Source organism: Myotis daubentonii, chromosome 1, assembly GCF_963259705.1.
Source record: "Myotis daubentonii chromosome 1, mMyoDau2.1, whole genome shotgun sequence".
Lineage (NCBI taxonomy): Eukaryota > Metazoa > Chordata > Mammalia > Chiroptera > Vespertilionidae > Myotis > Myotis daubentonii.
This window is the reverse complement of record NC_081840.1, coordinates 104192732-104209741: the sequence shown is the minus strand read 5'-3', so window position 1 is coordinate 104209741 and position 17010 is coordinate 104192732. Positions and strand designations below refer to the sequence as shown.

Here is a 17010-nt window from a genome sequence, read left to right as displayed (position 1 = left end):
AGCTGACAAGTGGTCTTTAAGTCTTATAGCATGAGTAGTAATTCTACCAGCATACACACAGACTGTAAGTGTAAAAGTATAGTTTAATTTCCAGCTTCCATTCTGATATTGCATGCCTTGTGCAAAGCAACATCTTATGAAAAACTTTGAATTAAATCTTTACAAATTGACTTCAAATAGATACTAACAGTCAAACTGAAAAACTTAAGCAACAAGATAAGTTCTTTTTAAAAAGCTTTTAATATACATATTTTTCCTCTAGTGGTTGAAATCTGACAGAACTTAATGGGAGGCACAGTGTAAAGTGGCCCAGAAAGTTGGTCATTAGGCAGAGCTGCCATCACAAATTATTATGGTATATGGTGAAAAGTTATAGTTTTTTGGTACCCCATTGGATGCAAGCCTTGGGCAAGTTGTTATAATATCCCCATGCTACTAACAGGCCTCTAGTCCTGACTCTCCCCTGTCCCTTTTCTCTACAGCTGAGGTCACCTGGGAGCCCCTCAGCACCTGAGCTGCCCATTGAAACTGTGTTGGATGATAGAGAACGAAGAATTTCCCATTCCCTCTACAGTGGGATTGAGAGGCTTGATGAATCCCCCACAAGAAATGCTGCACTCAGTAGGATAATGGGTGAGTCAGGTAAAGCTGTTTATCACATCTTATTTTTATGCTTTAACTGGTTCACACAGAGGTTATTAATGTAATATTAATGTAAAAGAGGGCCATGTTTTCAAGAGGAAAAGGGCAGGTTCATTATAATCACTCAGGAAGTGTTCATGTGAAGAGAGTAAATCAATACATTGCTTTTTTAACGTGACTTTTAGATCCTGTGATGTGGGAAGAAGAATAAAGGGATCCCATGGAAATGTTTCCCAGTGATCAAGGTGTTTTTAGCTTGTTTGAGATAATAAATGAAGCCATGTTTTTAAAAAGGTCAAAATTTAGTGATTTATGGCAAGGAGGCTTCGCAGTAGCGCTGTTCAGGGTAAGAGGAAAAATACGTATGTGTATATAAGATATTCATATTTATTTGGTTTACACTTAATCGGAGAGTACCATTTTTTTTCTTGCATCTCTACTTTTTCAAAGCCTTCATTTTAATATTCTGAAACAAGGTTTTTGCATCCATTGTTTAGATTTAACACCGAGCTGTATGCAAGGCCCACAGTGGGTATGAGGTTTTGTGCACTTGCTCTGTAGCAGTATAGCTTCTACTAACAGACCCAGTTAATAAAGACTTATTTTGCCACAGGACTGGTTGGATGTACTGAGTTGCTCATCTTGGTATTACCTTGGGAGTTTTCAAATTTAAAATACAGCAAGCTGTTTTGATTAAAATAGCAACTGACATAAAACACTTTTATTGCTGGTATATTTTGCTAATATAAAGTAAAACCCTAAATTTTACTCTATTTTGAGTACAATAAGTATAGATTTAGTACATTTAAATTTTCCATCGTGAAGCTTCATTAGAAGAAGGATTTACTTCATTCATCAGTGGATGTTTATTGGCAAGACATTGTATATACACTTTCGTTATAGATACAAAGATGAATATAAACAATCTGTGTCTTCAAAGAACTTTCTGCTGCATGATAGGAAAAATACATAACATGACTGCTAGAATTTTCTGTTGTTCTTTCTCTAATTCCTCTAGCTTTCTAGTTTAGAAAAATTGCTAAATTCTCATTAATTTTGTTACAAATAGAATTTAGACATGCCAACTGTATTTTTATTTTGTCACCATTCTTCCTTTTCCATGGTTGGCATAAGTGAAAGCAGAGGAAGATGGTAAAGATATTGTGCACCTTTTAGGTGACAGGTATCTCATGTAATTATCACATTAATTTATCACTGCTGTTGGGTTTTCCATACTTTCTTGGATTTGGTATAAAACTTTATCTTTGCTGAATACTTTTTATTGATAAAAGTTCAGACCCCTTGAGAGAGAGAGTGCATGTGTGCCTGGATCTGTGTGCATACAAAGTGATATGCTGTAATTTCCCCTCTATTATAGGAACATAGGACTTGCCATACTGAATCAGACCATTGGTCCACCAGTTCCTGTAACCGGCGTCCTGCCTCCAATCCCTGATGCTTCAGAGGAAGGCGAAAAACTAAACTAGAATACAAACCAAAAACCAAACAAAATTCACCTAGTAACCTTTTGAAATGCTGTATATTTGGGTTGAGGATTCCTTCAGTTTCATTATAGTCTGTTGCCCTGATTTTGTTAGCTATGGATTCATTAGTTTGCTTACTTTTGCTTTGTCATTGGCGTTGTTTTTCCTTCCCTCTGCTAGAGATGTAATGGACTTTTAAAACTCTATATGCTTCCTCCAAGGTAGTAACTTCCCTCCCAGCTCTGTGCTTTGTGACATACTGTGCATGCCCTTTAGGCTGGGGGGTGACAGATTCTTCACGTTGGATGATAGGCCAATTGATGTTGAATGATTAGATATTTTCTTAAGACCATATTTTTACATGTTGTACTGGAATCTAGGGATCCCATATAGTTTTTACCCTGAGAAATACATGTACTTAATGTGATTCATTTTTAGTTTTGAAAATCTGAGAATTCCTCAGTCTTTGTCAGCCCCTATTTCAATATCATTGGCCCTAAAACACAAATACACTTTAAGTCAGTTCCCTTTAAAGTTAGAAATATTGCAAAAGATGTTACCTTACAACAAAACATCAAAACAGGATACCAAATATAAAATATTAGAGCACTGAATTTCTATTCATCTCCACCAATTTCTATTCATCTCCAGTAGAATTTATTGATTTGCATAGTATCTAGGTACATAGAAATTCCTCAGATCTTGCTTAGTAAATGCTTGTCTCCTATGCTTTTAGATTAACTCCTGTTAGACACCAGTGGAGGTGATGGTGTTTACTTCATGATCAATTATGATTCAGTTAGAACTTGGTATTGAAATTCCAGCTGACTACATTAAGAAATGATTTATTTTATGCAAACAGGGTTAATTTTCACATAAAATATTTCTCACATAGGCCTGACTCTAGACCAGAATGAGCTTTGAGACTTTCTGACTCATATCTATGGGAACATATCCTAGGAAAGAAGCTACTAAAAAATAGATTTAAAAAGGTAGAATTATTAGAAATGGAAGGATGTCAGATGTCATCAGCCACACTTTCCCAATTAACAAATAAAGGAATGAAATCCCAAGATACCATTGTGATTTTTATTTTGTTTTTATTTATTTTCTGGGGAATACTGAGATCACACAATTTGTGACATTCATTCTTTATTCCCATCAATTTATAAGTACTCACATCTTTAAGCAAAAAGCATTAGACAGTCTCTAAAATCTATTCCATTTTGGCAACCACTGTGATTTAAAAATCAAAGAAGTTAATCTTTTAAAACAATGTTAGAAATCATGTAGTTCAACATCCTTATGTTCTGTTCAAGGAATTATAGACCAAAGAAATTAAGTGACAAGCTGCAAAGTTTCTGTGCTTCTGAACCAAAATGACGATGTATATTTTTGTGAGTCATGAGTCCCACATTACTCAAACCTGTTCCATCTCCTTAGCTTTTGATGGGGTCAGCCATATTTGTCACCAAAGGCAAGATGTCTCCAAACGTCCTTCGTATTGGCTGACTTTCCACTATTGTGCATTTTAAAAGAGTCATCCTGAACTTTCATCACAAAGAAATCTGCAGTGAGCCTGCATAGGATATCTTTATTTTAAAAGCCTTAAAAATATTTTACAAATTGTTAGACCAGCCTAACTAATTAATAATAACAGTACTAGGCATAGCTAATTTAACCAATATATTCATTTCATAAAGTTACAAGCTGATATTTGGGAGCATTGAACCTTAAATTTTTACAATGTCTTAATCTGAAGAATTTTTCTATCTAAAGTAAAACCGAAATCTGTTGTATCCATTTTAGAATTTAATCTTATTTTCACACATTTCTGGTGAGTTTAAAAAAATAATTATGTTAATATTATTTCATCTTGTTAGAAATTCAATATAGAAAAATGGAACATTAATATTTTATTGTGAGTCAATCACTGGAAAAAATTTCCTCATTTCATCTGTTTTTAATATCATATATGGCATTGCCTTCTATGTACATGTGCCAATGAATAAATGTTTAGTAAACAATCATCCTGCATCTCATTGTTTCCCTCCTCTTCAGGATATTGACTGGTTGACATTTTAGTTTGTAGTTGTTAGTTAACTAGTTGAGGACAAGGGAATATTTATCCATCAAAAAATAGATCAAAGGCTTCTCTAGTCATCCTTCAAAGGTTTCACATTTATGATGTGCCAAGTACAGCAAGCGTAATTAAGAGATATTGACTAGGTGGAGTTTGGTACAATGTGGAGTTAGATAATTTAGTCATCCATTACCCCCAATATATTTCTGGAGTCAGAGTCTAAAACTATATTCCTAGCAAGCATGTTAAAAAGTAAAATATTGATGGAAATATGAAGTCTCAGTTTTTTAAAGATATTAGCCTCCAGAATCATGGGTGAAACAAAATAGCCAAATTCTTATCTCACTATTAGGGAAATTTCTTGCCATTCATTTATGTGTATTTTTTGGATCACTAAGGTACAATATTGCTACTAAAAATGTCTTATGAAAAAGGATTGTCATCTGAAGAACCATTCAGTGTTCCATATTGCTTATTAGGCTGTCTCTCAGAATATATTGTGTAAACCCAGGAGTTTTAGTTGTATTAAAAATGAGTGTACTGTAATTACACCATAATATTTCCTTCCAATGTATTTTGCCTGTGTGGGGTTTTGGCATTTAATGCTTTGACACATGCCTTGTCAATAGCAAGCTGTCAGGGAAAATTCTGGTTTTGCCATTCTGTACACTTTGGGGGGGGGGGAGTATGTCTTGAGGAGGAAATATTTCTTTGGGGAATAGTGCTAGACTGTCTGACCTTATTTATGAATGATATTTTATTGAACAGATTTCTGTCTTTCTGCTAATATCCTCAAACTCTAGTGGGAATAAATGAGTGACTTGAATTCAGGGAAGGCAAACAATTAAGTACTAAATATGATTTACATTTTTATTATGAGTATTCATAAGAGGTTGCTAGTTTTTATAGTTTGTCAAAATGAATGCATTTCAAATCAAAGTAGAGTGTTTTTCTTAATAAAATGCCGAGTAGAACTTTTAGTGAACATGTAGTATTTCTATAATAGGGTAGTTTATGCTAAATAATGAATGCATCTGAAATTTCTAGCAAGGTTGCTTTTGTGGGTTATTCTGAAAAGATGTATATGTGATTTAATTTTTGCACCTTTGTTGAAATGTCCAGTATCATTTATATTTTAGAAATCCTTAAAGATCATATATTTGTCATCCCAAAATTTCCATAATACGATTAAAACAAAAATTATCATTTACTTTAAAATTTAAATCGTAAGATCAATGTTAAAATGTTAATAGAATTTCTACACATTGCTCTTGTGCTATTTTAAGCAATGCTTTATAGTTCAGGAAAAGTGTACTCTCTGTAAAATGGTGGCTAATCAATTTTAATGGTAATAAGAACTAGTATAGCTGATTTAACAGATTTGGACATTGGAGTTAAAATGAGAGTTTTCTCATTCTCTTGTAAGGTGATAGGGAAGTTGTCTATTTTCCTTGCTTTGTTGGAAAAGCCAGGCCAGTGGGTCCATATCATCCATGCTACAGATTTCTGTGTGCATGGCCTCCCACAAAGTATTCATGTGTATCAAAGCTTGGTTCACAGTTCTTTCTCATAATTATGGCACAAGGTTTTGGTAGTTAGCCAGAAGAAAAGTAGGCATTTTGGGGAGGAAAATGGCATCATTTGGACCCTAGCTTTTTCTTTAAGGATTTAGAGCCTGGAATCATAATTTTATCCTAAGAAATGTAAATACCTGTCATGCTGATGTGTGAACCTGAACAGATTTTCCTGAAAAAGACTGATCAGTGTAGACAGTTTTGGGTCTTTCCTTACCAAGAACACTATATCCTAATTGAATAAATCAAAACTATAGTCTCCCCTGTCTTGGGCTGAAAATCCCTGGGCAGTCAGATTCTTTTTTTTTTTTTTTTTTAATTCTTACCTGAGGATATTTTCCCATTGATTTTTAGGGAGAGTGGAAGGGTGAGGGAAAGACAGAGAGAAAGATCTATGTGAGAGAAACACATCGAATGGTTGCCTCCTGCATGAGCCCCGACCATGGCCCATGCTGGGGAGGAGCCTGCAACCAAGGTATTTGCCCTTGTCCAGAATCAAACCCGGGATCCTTTGGTCCTCAGGTCTGTGCTCTATCTGGGCCAAACCGGCTAGGGCTCAGATAAACCTTTACTTTTCAAGATCAATTGTGCCATCTTCCCCCAAAGCCTTGATTCTGCATGTGCTCATCTTTGAAGCATCACTTGAATGTACCATGGGCATTTCTGCTTCATGCATTGAATGATGATCCTGCCGATGAAAAAGACCTTATTAATCATTCAAAACCTAACTCTGATGTTAACTTTTGTTAAGATTCTGAGCATCCTCTGTCTCTAGTTACCCAGGCAGTAACAGCACTAGAGAATGGCACAGGACTTCTGGCACGTCACTCATAGCACCAATCAGTTTTCAACTTTTAAATGTCTATCTCTTTCTCTAGGGTTTGAACAATTTAGGGGCAGAAATTAAGCCTTTCTTACATACCTACTACATGAATGAATGGGTGAATGGTTGATGTAAGTCTGCAGGGCTTCCCTCTAAGTTTCCTGGTAAAAAATTTCAAAGGACTTTCATAATGTAGAAACTATGTAGCATTTTCACATTAGAAGACATTCTGGAGATCATCTCTGGCTTTATGAAACTTAAAACCAGAGAAATTGAGTACTCTGACCAGAGCTACATAGCTCTGATGGTAGAGGAAGGAATAAACTTGAGGTCTCCATTTGACATTCATCTATGAAAAATAAATTGCCTTAATTAAATTTTGTTCTATCAGGTTGAACAGATGTTTGGAAATTTAGGGTTGTTTTTTTTTTTTTTTTCTGATGTAGCAAAGTATTAATGCACATTAACACTTAACATGAGTCTAGAATTTCTTTCTTTTTTCTTTTTTTTACTGGACAGGTAAATACCAGCTGTCCCCCACAGTGAATATGCCCCAAGATGATACTGTCATTATAGAAGATGACAGGGTACCAGTGCTTCCTCCACATCTGTCCGACCAGTCATCTTCCAGCTCTCATGATGATGTGGGCTTCATGACAACAGACCCTGGCCCCTGGGCTAAGGCTGCAATCAGTGATTCAGCAGACTGGTAAGTTCACACTCCATGGAATAGAAGACATTAGTGAATTACAGTCACAGTTTATCTGTGTTTTTAAAAGCCCTATCACTGAGCACAGTTAATCTTTTTTTTTATAGGAGTGTTCTGTTTTCATGGTTTGAATACTCTTATTAATTATCACTCTTTTAATAAAAAATTTTCTCAAAGCCTATAAACTTGCCCAATTGTTTCAGCCTTTGCAGGGCTGTATAATAATTTAGCCAAAACAGTAACAAAACTACCACTAACCAGAAAACCCTATTCATTTGTTAATTTACTATTTATTATATTTTATCAGTGTCAATTTGATGAATTGTTTTTCTATTAAGTAAATAAATTTTAAGCAAATCTCTAAGGTAACTCAAAATTTGTCATAATTAGATGACTTTGGCCAAATTAATAGTTGATATGTTCTGAGAATGGGAAGATTTATTTTAAGAGTGCTGTAGCTATACTATTCATTTTTCATGGGCTTTTATTTTTCTTTCTAATTGAATTTATTGGTGTGACATTGGTTTACAAAACCATACAGGTTTCAAGTGTACAACTCAATAAAACATGATCTGCTCACTGCATCATGCACCCATCACCTTTTGCCCACCTCCACCCCCACTTCCCTCTGGCTGTTCCCACTGTTGCCTGTGTCTATGTATAAATATATTTTTTGGCTAATCCCTTCACCTTCTTTCATCCAGTCCCCCAGTTCTTGCTTGTAGCATTGTGACTTTGGGGCAGTCTGATGCTATTTTTTTCTCCTATATCTTTCAAAATTGAAGTAAGCTTTTGATATTATTGAGTGAATGTGTGGCCCATGAATGTGGATTTGGGTTTTAATTTGCATGCCTGGCAATTATATAAATCAATAAACAATAGGAAAGTGCTGCTTCTCGATGACCTTGTAAGATTGTAGTGATAATTAACACAAACTGTGTGAAGCATTATACCAGAATTTTCTCATTGCCCTTTCTCTGGGATCTTTATGGAATACATCAGCAAAATTATATTTTAATATTATAGTATCGTTCCTTCACCACTTAACCATTTCTGTTTCCTCCTCTTCCTCAGACTTGCATCAACATTAAATATTAGATAGGAGGAGTCCTGGTGACTGGCATTTATTTGTGTTAACATTTTAGTGATGACCTTAACAAAATGAACAACCCCCACAGTCCTCTTCCCCCATTCCTCTCATGAGCTCATGAAAACACAGCCGGGTCATGAGTTAGTTCTCCATGGGTCAGTGTTCTTTGAGAACAATCTTACCTTTTATTTGTACCCTTGAAAAGTCCATATCTATCTTTTTTCCTCCCCTCCCCTCCCTTCTCCTCCCCTCCCCTCCCCTTCCCTCTTCTTCTCTCTCTCTCTCTCTCTCTCTCTCTCTCTCTCTCTCTCTCTCTCTCTCTCTCTCTCAATTCTCTTATTGAAACACAGGATTTAAAAATAGACCTCCACCCCAGCCAGTGTGGCTCAGCAGTTGAGCATCGACCAAGAGGTCGCTGGTTCAATTCCTCCATCAGGGTACATGCCCAGGTTGCAGTCTGGATTCCCAGTAGGGGGCATGCAGGAGACAGCTGATCAATGATTCTCATCATTGATGTTTCTATCTCTCCTATCCCTCTCCCTTCCTCTCTTTAAAGAAAAAACAAAATCAATAAAAATAGACCTCCAATTGAGCCCCCATGATAATAACTTACCTGAATGTGTTTTTTGGTTCAACTTGGAGGGGAAGTTCCAGTGTAAAGTAAACTCCCATTTGAACTCCACAGATGACTTTACATTTGCTGCTGCAGATTTTATCTTTCTGAAGTGAGAGCAACAACAGGGAAAAGCATTCATCTTAGGGACAAAAGCCTTTGAATCTCCATGTTGAGAAATTGTGAAGGTGGCAGAGGAATAGATCCATGGGGGGCTTTGTGTTGGTGAAAGTAAATAAATAACTAGCAGGGATTAATTGTGGCATTATCTTCCCCAAAGGGATTCCTGAAATGGCAAGGACTTGTATGATTTTTCTGTGGGGGAAGTGGGGCAAGGAAAACAATACGAATAAAGGGATGTCTAAACAAGAATGGCAGCTGTTCTGAATCACAGCAGAAAATGTAAGCTTTTCAGCCAGACAATATCTCCCTAATCCTTAATGAAAATGTTATGAAAACAAAAAGGAAATAAGACAGGATTAATAACTGGAATTTTAATAACATTGGGGGTCAGGATATGGTTACATTCTTTAAAGAGTCAGCTGTTAGTCCTGAAATCTAACTTAAGTATTCTACTGTACTGTTTATTGTGTCTGAAAGTAGTTTAATGGGTCTGTTGATAGGGAAGAATTAATATGTCATGGTTTAAGAATATTTAGTTATATTAAGACTCATTAATTCACCAACTCATTTGACATTTTAAATTGTGTGTGTTTACAGTTCACTGTACTGGAAGGATAAATATGTCAAATGGCTAAAATTTTAATTTGTTCACTAATAGAATATACTTTTTTCAATCCATTAGTTGATTTAGGGAACATTAACAATGGTTTATGGGGAAAAAAGTACATTCTAATTTTAATGACAACATAACTTTAGAGGATATAAAATTAGTTTATGAAATATGATAATATGTAGTTTTCAAATAACATTAGCAATTTGTATTTCTTTGAAAAATTTTTTACTAGTAATTTTATTAAAATTGTATTTCAAATTCATTTCGTTAACCAATTTGATACCTTATTGGAGTTCAGGTTTTAAAATATTCCACATGATACTAAAACAAACAAACATGCAGAATGGTTGAAGAGATCAACTTTTAACATATAAAAAGTAATTTTATTGAAAATGTACTGTTTAGAGTTTTTCATTACTGATTGGATTTTAATTATCATATGGGTTTTAATTTTTCACTTCTAGGACTGTGTAATTAAGTTGGGATGTATGTGCTCTGGAAATTGTAGGCATAGTAGTATCTGAATACTACTATGTAAGCATAACATACAAGCATATATATTTATGAAATATGCATAAATAATATACAATTATATATCTAATGCTCACTATTGCTGTACATACCTATATACACAGTACAGTTGACCCTTGAACATCATGGGTCCACTTAACATAGTTTGTTTGTTTCAATAAATACTGTACTGTTTTCCATCTGTGTTCGGGAGTCTGCAGATACGGAGGGCTGACAATATGATTGCTGTACACCATTTTATATTGAGAAGTTGAATATCCATGGATTTTTGGTACTTGTGGAGGGTCCTGGAACCAATCTTTATGAATACTGAGGGACAACTTAAGTTTTGGGGGATTCAAAAATTATATATGGATGTTTGACTGCTAGGTGGCGGGGGGAGGTGGGTTGGCTCCAGTAACCCCAGTGTTGTTCAAATATCAGCTGCCTGTAAGCATCCTTGGATGTGAATGGGCACAGAAGGCTTTAAGATAAAGGTATTTATTCAAAGTTTTTTAGGAAAATATATGTTAAAAATGGAAAGAGTTAGTGTAGAATGTAAACAAAATAACTTCATTAGGGCATATATATGATGGTGTTTTACAAAACAAAAACAAAAATACATTGTTATTGCCTTGGGCTCACCTCCCAGTCTCTGGGTATGTCCTTTTTCAGTACCTGGGCCAGGACTAGGGTGAGGCAAGGTCGTTGCCCAGGGTTCAGAATGTAAGGAGGCACTCACTCGCAGGTTCCAACCCTGAACTTGCATGGCCCTGAAATTCAGAGTGCTGCCTTAAATCCAGAGCCCTAGGCACTTACCTTGCCTCATTCTGGGGGCCTGCTTTGTATTTGGTGGAAAAGATTGAGAAAGAATATTCCTTTGTGTGGTTTTTAAGGATCCTATTTCCATTATCATATTTTGTATTATCTTTATAATTTGAGAAAGTCTTTGTTGGGTAATAATAAGTTATTTTGTATAGGGTTTTGCAATTTACAAAGGGCTTTCACCTATGTCATTGAATTCTTTCATGGGCCTTGTGAGATGGATGAAGCAACTAGTATTCTCACATGTGGGCAATACATTTCAGTTCACTTAGCGTGATATCAGAGCATTTTCCTTGATGTCTTCCTTTTCATCAGTTTTGTTTTAGCTACTCTGTAAGAGCCAGTTATTTTATGCTCAGTAAGTTGTAACTTAATTTCTGATACATATCCAAACTGGATCACTATCCTTTTCCCAATATGGAGGATAATTCTCAAAAAAGGCTCGTGAAGCTTGCTTCTGTCAGGAGCATAAGGAAGGTTGTTATAAACCCAGCTGACATAGTGGAAGTGACCCCCTCACATTCCAGTAGATTAGTTAACTGGGGAGGCACATTCTGCTACCTGGTCAGATAGGTAAGGTGGCACAGCACTGACATAGGATAGCTATTTATTTTCTCGGTGTACCCAGAGGAAAATGATTTTCATTGTATGCACTGTGCTCAGAAAACCTGAGATGCTTTTTAAAGTCTTTACAAGTTTTTACAAATAGGGGTGATTTCCTATTATACCTGCCACTTCCATTGGGAAAACACATCAAACTGTATCCTGTTCCAATGGTTTGCCATATACTTCATCATCTCTGCTTCAGTCACTATGTTGGTATGACCATATCAAATATCTAGTCTAAGTCATGCTTTTCCTGGCTTCCTCATTCTCTCATCTATGCAGTCACAGCTTCTGCTATATACTTCTGGTTTGGCATTTTTCTTAGGAACTCAGAGATCAGAGGTATTTTTCTTTCTTAAAAAATATATTTTTATTGATTTCAGAGAGGAAGGGAGAGAGAGGGAGATTGAAATATCAATGATGAGAGAGAATCACTGATCAGCTGCCTCCTGCATGCCCCACACTGGGGATCGAGCCTGCAAGCCAGGCATGTGCCCTGACTGCGAATCGAACCATGACCTCCTGGTTCATAGGTCAACGCTCAACCACTGAGCCACGCCGGCGAGGTGGGATCAAAGATCTTCTAATTTTTGTACCCAGCAGGATGCCTTAATCAGAATAGGTTCTAATAAAGATTGTTGAGTTGACCTTCTCAGTTTGATTAAGTATTGCAGAGAAACTGCATCCTTATGAAACTACATGCCATAAGGTGCTTTATTTTTCTTTTCTGTAACCCCAGATAAAGGATATATAAGAAGACCAGAATACATATATCTTTTTTAAAACGTCTATTCATTTTCAATTTATATAGTTACTTGTTTGCTGCCAATATTTGTATTAATATATTAAAAGTTTCCTGAAATTTTCAATCATTTTAATGTCTAAAAGATATAAGGCTTATTTTTGATAATCACTTAAAAATAATAATGTGTTGTCAAGTAGAGTGAGGAAAATGTCAGAGGGAAGTAGAAGAGGAGAGAACTCACATGGAGAAAGAATTACTAAATGTAAATTAATGTTGTATTTTCCTATTACTATACAGCCACAGTTTTTTTTAAAAAATGTATTATATTTGTGTAATTTAGTTTAAATATTTTTGAGGAATATACATATGTACACACTCATACACACAGGTATATATGAACTTTCCTAAATTGAATGTCTTCTATTTTTAGTAAATATGTTTATGTTTTTCTTTCTTTTCACACCAGCTCTTTGAGTCCAGATGTTGATCCAGTTCTTGCTTTTCAACGAGAAGGATTTGGACGCCAGAGTATGTCAGAAAAACGCACAAAGCAATTTTCAGATGCCAGTCAATTGGATATCGTTAAAACACGAAAATCAAAAAGCATGGATTTAGGTAGTGAGTACAGTCTCCATGAATCTTTATCTAAATAGATGCTTTCATATTAAAATTGATGGTCCCAAATACATGTTGTTTACTTGGAGCAATAGAGAAAATAAATGTGAAATGTGATAATTTGGCAAAAATTAATTTTTCTCTGAGTTTGAGATAAAAATATTTCTAATAAATGGCATGTTTATATAATGTGCAATATGTTAATATTTATGTTTTCTGATGAGAAAAGAAACAAACACATGTGCATATCATACATGAAAAGATATATTCATGTATCTTTATTTGAAGCAATGAAATGTTTTAACACTGGCTGTTTAAAACCAATTTCATTGAAATAATATTTGTTTGGTTTTGGCATTCTGAACTAAAAGAAAAAAGTTTTGGAGAAAGATCATTATCTCAATCCATGTCTAGAATTTGGGTACTTCATATTTTCCTTTTAATGCTATTCTTTAAGGTTTATTTAATAGAAACTCTCATGTGTTGATAAGAAAGGCATTTAAGTGAATAATAATTTGAGAGACTATTGTAGAAAGTATTTGGAGCAAATGAGAGCGGGAAAATAACCATAGTTATTCAATCAAACACCAATCAGGTAGTGTCATTTTTAAATTCTAATCTACCAAAACAAACAAACAAACAAATAAATAAAATAATCATGCCTGTAAACTGATTGAATGATTTTTAAACCCTTTGTTCATCAACTGTAACTTATTTATGCTATTTCTTGGTGGCTTTTTATACTTCAAGACTAAAAGCATTAATTTAAATTAATTAAATTTTACATGCATAAAAGAAAAATTTGGCAATACATTGCTTTGGCTAATTATGATATGCTAACATAAATAACATTACATGTCTGTGAAATGAAATGACTGGCATATTGCATGGAGACACTGCTTCCCCCCACCCTTTTGATTATATATATTTGCTTGAGTTTTCATATTATTTGCATGAAATATTACCTAAGAATTATCACATAACTGAAAAGATCTGGGAATGGTTGAAGCATGTTGGGGTGTGGGACTAACTGGGCTAACCATTATACATTTACCTTTTAACAGTAGCTGACGAGACTAAACTCAGTACAGTGGATGACCAGAAAGCAGGTAAGAATGGACCATTAAACTGTTGCCATAGAAACTGTGGTCCAAGGAGCTTATCATAATTATAGAGCTGCCAATCATATTGTATGTACACATAAATATTTCAGTCTTGCATGGATGTTTTCATTGTAGGAAATCAAATTATACAAGAAGAAAAAGTTTCTGTTAGGAGAAATTTATCAGTGTAGTACATCTAAATGGAAATGTAATTTAGTGCTTCAAAAATGCTTAAACAATCTAGATTTTTTAAATTATATTTGTGTAAGAATGTTTTGTAACAATTTAAGAAAAATCAAAATCCTGAAGACATGATCTCTTGGGTAGATTCTTGTTTTTAAGTTATTTCTTTTGCCTAGATTAACATCCAAAGAAATACTTTCAAAGTGGTGACTTTTATTTGAAGGGTAATAATAGCAGAAGTATAAATATTTGTCATCGAAGGACAATGTCTAATAATTGCTATCATTATTCACTCAGAAAACCTTTTTTTTTTCTAATGCAAGAATTAGTTCATAGTTACCTGACATTGAAATTAGACTGTATAATATATATTGCTCCTTATCTTAACTTTGTGAACCTGTTTAAAAGTTTTTGTGCTCTAGCCTGTTTGGCTCAGTGGATAGAGCTTTGGCCTGCAGACCAAAGGGTCCCAGGTGTGATTCTGGTCACATGGTTGTAGGCTCCTCCCTGGCCCAGGCCCTGGTTATGGTGCATACAGGAAGCAACCAATCAATGTTTCTGTGTCTTTCCCTCTCTTCCACTCTCTCTAAAAATCAATGGAAAAATATCCTCAGGTGAGGATTAATTCTATATAATAAAGACGTAATAACATCCCCCAAGGGGTCCCAGATTGGAGAGGGTACAGGCTAGGCTGAGAAACAACCCCCCCCCCAAGTGCATGAATTTCGTGCACTGGGCCTCTAGTAAATAAATAAATAAAATAATAAAAGTTTTTGTTGTTGTTTTGTTTTGTTAACTATTTAGGATAACTTCAAAATGCTTTCTAAATTATTCCATAGAAACAGTTGGTTATATTGAACTGGGATTTTGCATTATAGTATATTTTACTTTTTATGTTATTTTATGAAAATAATAAAAGGAAAGTTTTTATTTACAATTAAAGTGCTTTGTACAATTGAGAATAGTGTTTTAATTATTCTAGGTCTAGTATGATGTAGCAGTTATACCACTTACTACTAATTAGGTTCAATTCACCTTTTTAACCTATACTAGTAATTGGTTTGAAAATGTGTATCCCACATATATATGTAAAGATGATTGTGAATTGGAGTTTTCACAATCTGTAGAGTAAAAGATAGATTGTAAAAATTATATCCAATAAATCATGGATTCACTGTAGTGCAAAGCAATTGACTATAGCCTCAGCTGTTAGTAAGTAGTTTTTTTCTTTTATTAAACAAAATTCATTTAAATTTTGAACTAAGGTGAAAGAAAATCATTTTTGATAATTTCCATATCTAAAATAATTATTAGTTTTTGGAGATATTATTTTACAGTACTTTTAGGAAGTAACTTCTGTCCAAATTAATGTTCATAAAAACCAAAATGAAAAAATTCAAAAAAAGACCATGAATTTTTACATTATGACAATTAGGTAAAGTAAAGGAAAATACTTAATTTAAACAACTCACTACTACTAAAAAAGAATAGAACAATTCATTGTGATTAAAATATAATGATATTCAGATTTTAACTGGAAACATTAAATAACTTTCATGGTGAAAAGGGAAATTTTATCACCTTAATTGAATCGTGTTTATAGTGTTTTAACATCCTAGATATAAAGAGCTTTTTTTCTCTTTATTTACTACTAGAGGCCCGGTGCACAAAAATTTGTGCACTCGGAGGGGGGCGGGTAGCAAGTCCCTCAGCCCGGCCTGCGTCCATTCACAGTCCAAGATCCTTTGGGGGATGTCCACCTGTCAACTTAGGCCCACTCCCCAGGGGATCAGGCCTAAGCTTGCAGTCAGACATCCTTCTAGCTGCCAGGGAGCCCTCAGGAGATGTCCGACTAAAGGCTTAGGACCCCAAGGGATCGGGTCTAAACCGCTAGTTGGACATTCTTAGTGCTGGATGGAGGTGGGAGAGGCTCCTGCCACCACCATTGCGCTGACCAGCCATGAGCTAGCTTCTAGCTAAGTGGCACTCCCCATAAGGAAGTGCATTGACGACTAGGGGGCAGCTCCTGCATTGAGTGTCTGCCCCCTGGTGACCAGTGGGCATCATAGCAACCGGTCATTCTGCCGTTCAGCCAATGTGCATATTAGCCTTTTATTGTTACTAGGGGCCCGGTGCACGAAATTCATGCACTCGGTGTGTATGTGTCGGGGGGAGTGTCCCTCAGCCCAGCCTGCCCCCTCTCACATACTGGGAGCCCTCAGGCGTTGACCCCCATCACCCTCCAATCACAGGATCGGCCCCTTGCCCAGGCCTGACGCCTCTGACAGGCCTGGGCAGGGGACCCTCATTTCCCCCCATCACTGGTTCTGCCCCCAGCCCAGGCCTGATGCCTCGGCCAGAGTCGTAGACCCCCATCACCCTCCGATCACCTGATCGGCCCCTTGCCCAGGCCTGATGCCTCTGCCAGAGGTGTCAGGCTTGGACAGGGGACCCCCATCGCCCCCTGATCACTGGCTCTGGCCCCCGCCCAGGCCTGAGGCCTCTGGCCCAGGAATCATGCCTGGGCAGGGGACCCCCATCTTCCTCTGATAGCTTGCTCCACTCCCTGCCCAAGCCTGACGCCTCTGACCCAGGCTTCAGGCCTGGGCAAGGGGACCATCATATCCCCCCAATCCCCGGCTCAGTCCCCCGCCCAGGCCTGATGCCTC

General features: G+C 36.1%; 1 protein-coding gene across 28 annotated transcripts in view; it reads left to right on the top strand.

The window, feature by feature from the left end:
• Positions 1-17010, top strand: part of PARD3 (par-3 family cell polarity regulator) — a 780879-nt gene that overhangs the window by 471456 nt on the left and 292413 nt on the right. For 10 of the 28 annotated variants that reach the window (XM_059655793.1, XM_059655813.1, XM_059655745.1 and 7 more), the window contains 4 exons: positions 483-642; positions 7126-7315; positions 12907-13058; positions 14120-14164. In XM_059655793.1, the coding sequence (XP_059511776.1) occupies positions 483-642; positions 7126-7315; positions 12907-13058; positions 14120-14164 (547 nt within the window). The remainder of the gene's footprint in view (positions 1-482; positions 643-7125; positions 7316-12906; positions 13059-14119; positions 14165-17010) is intronic. The other 18 variants (XM_059655831.1, XM_059655722.1, XM_059655774.1 and 15 more) reach the window with 8 other exon arrangements.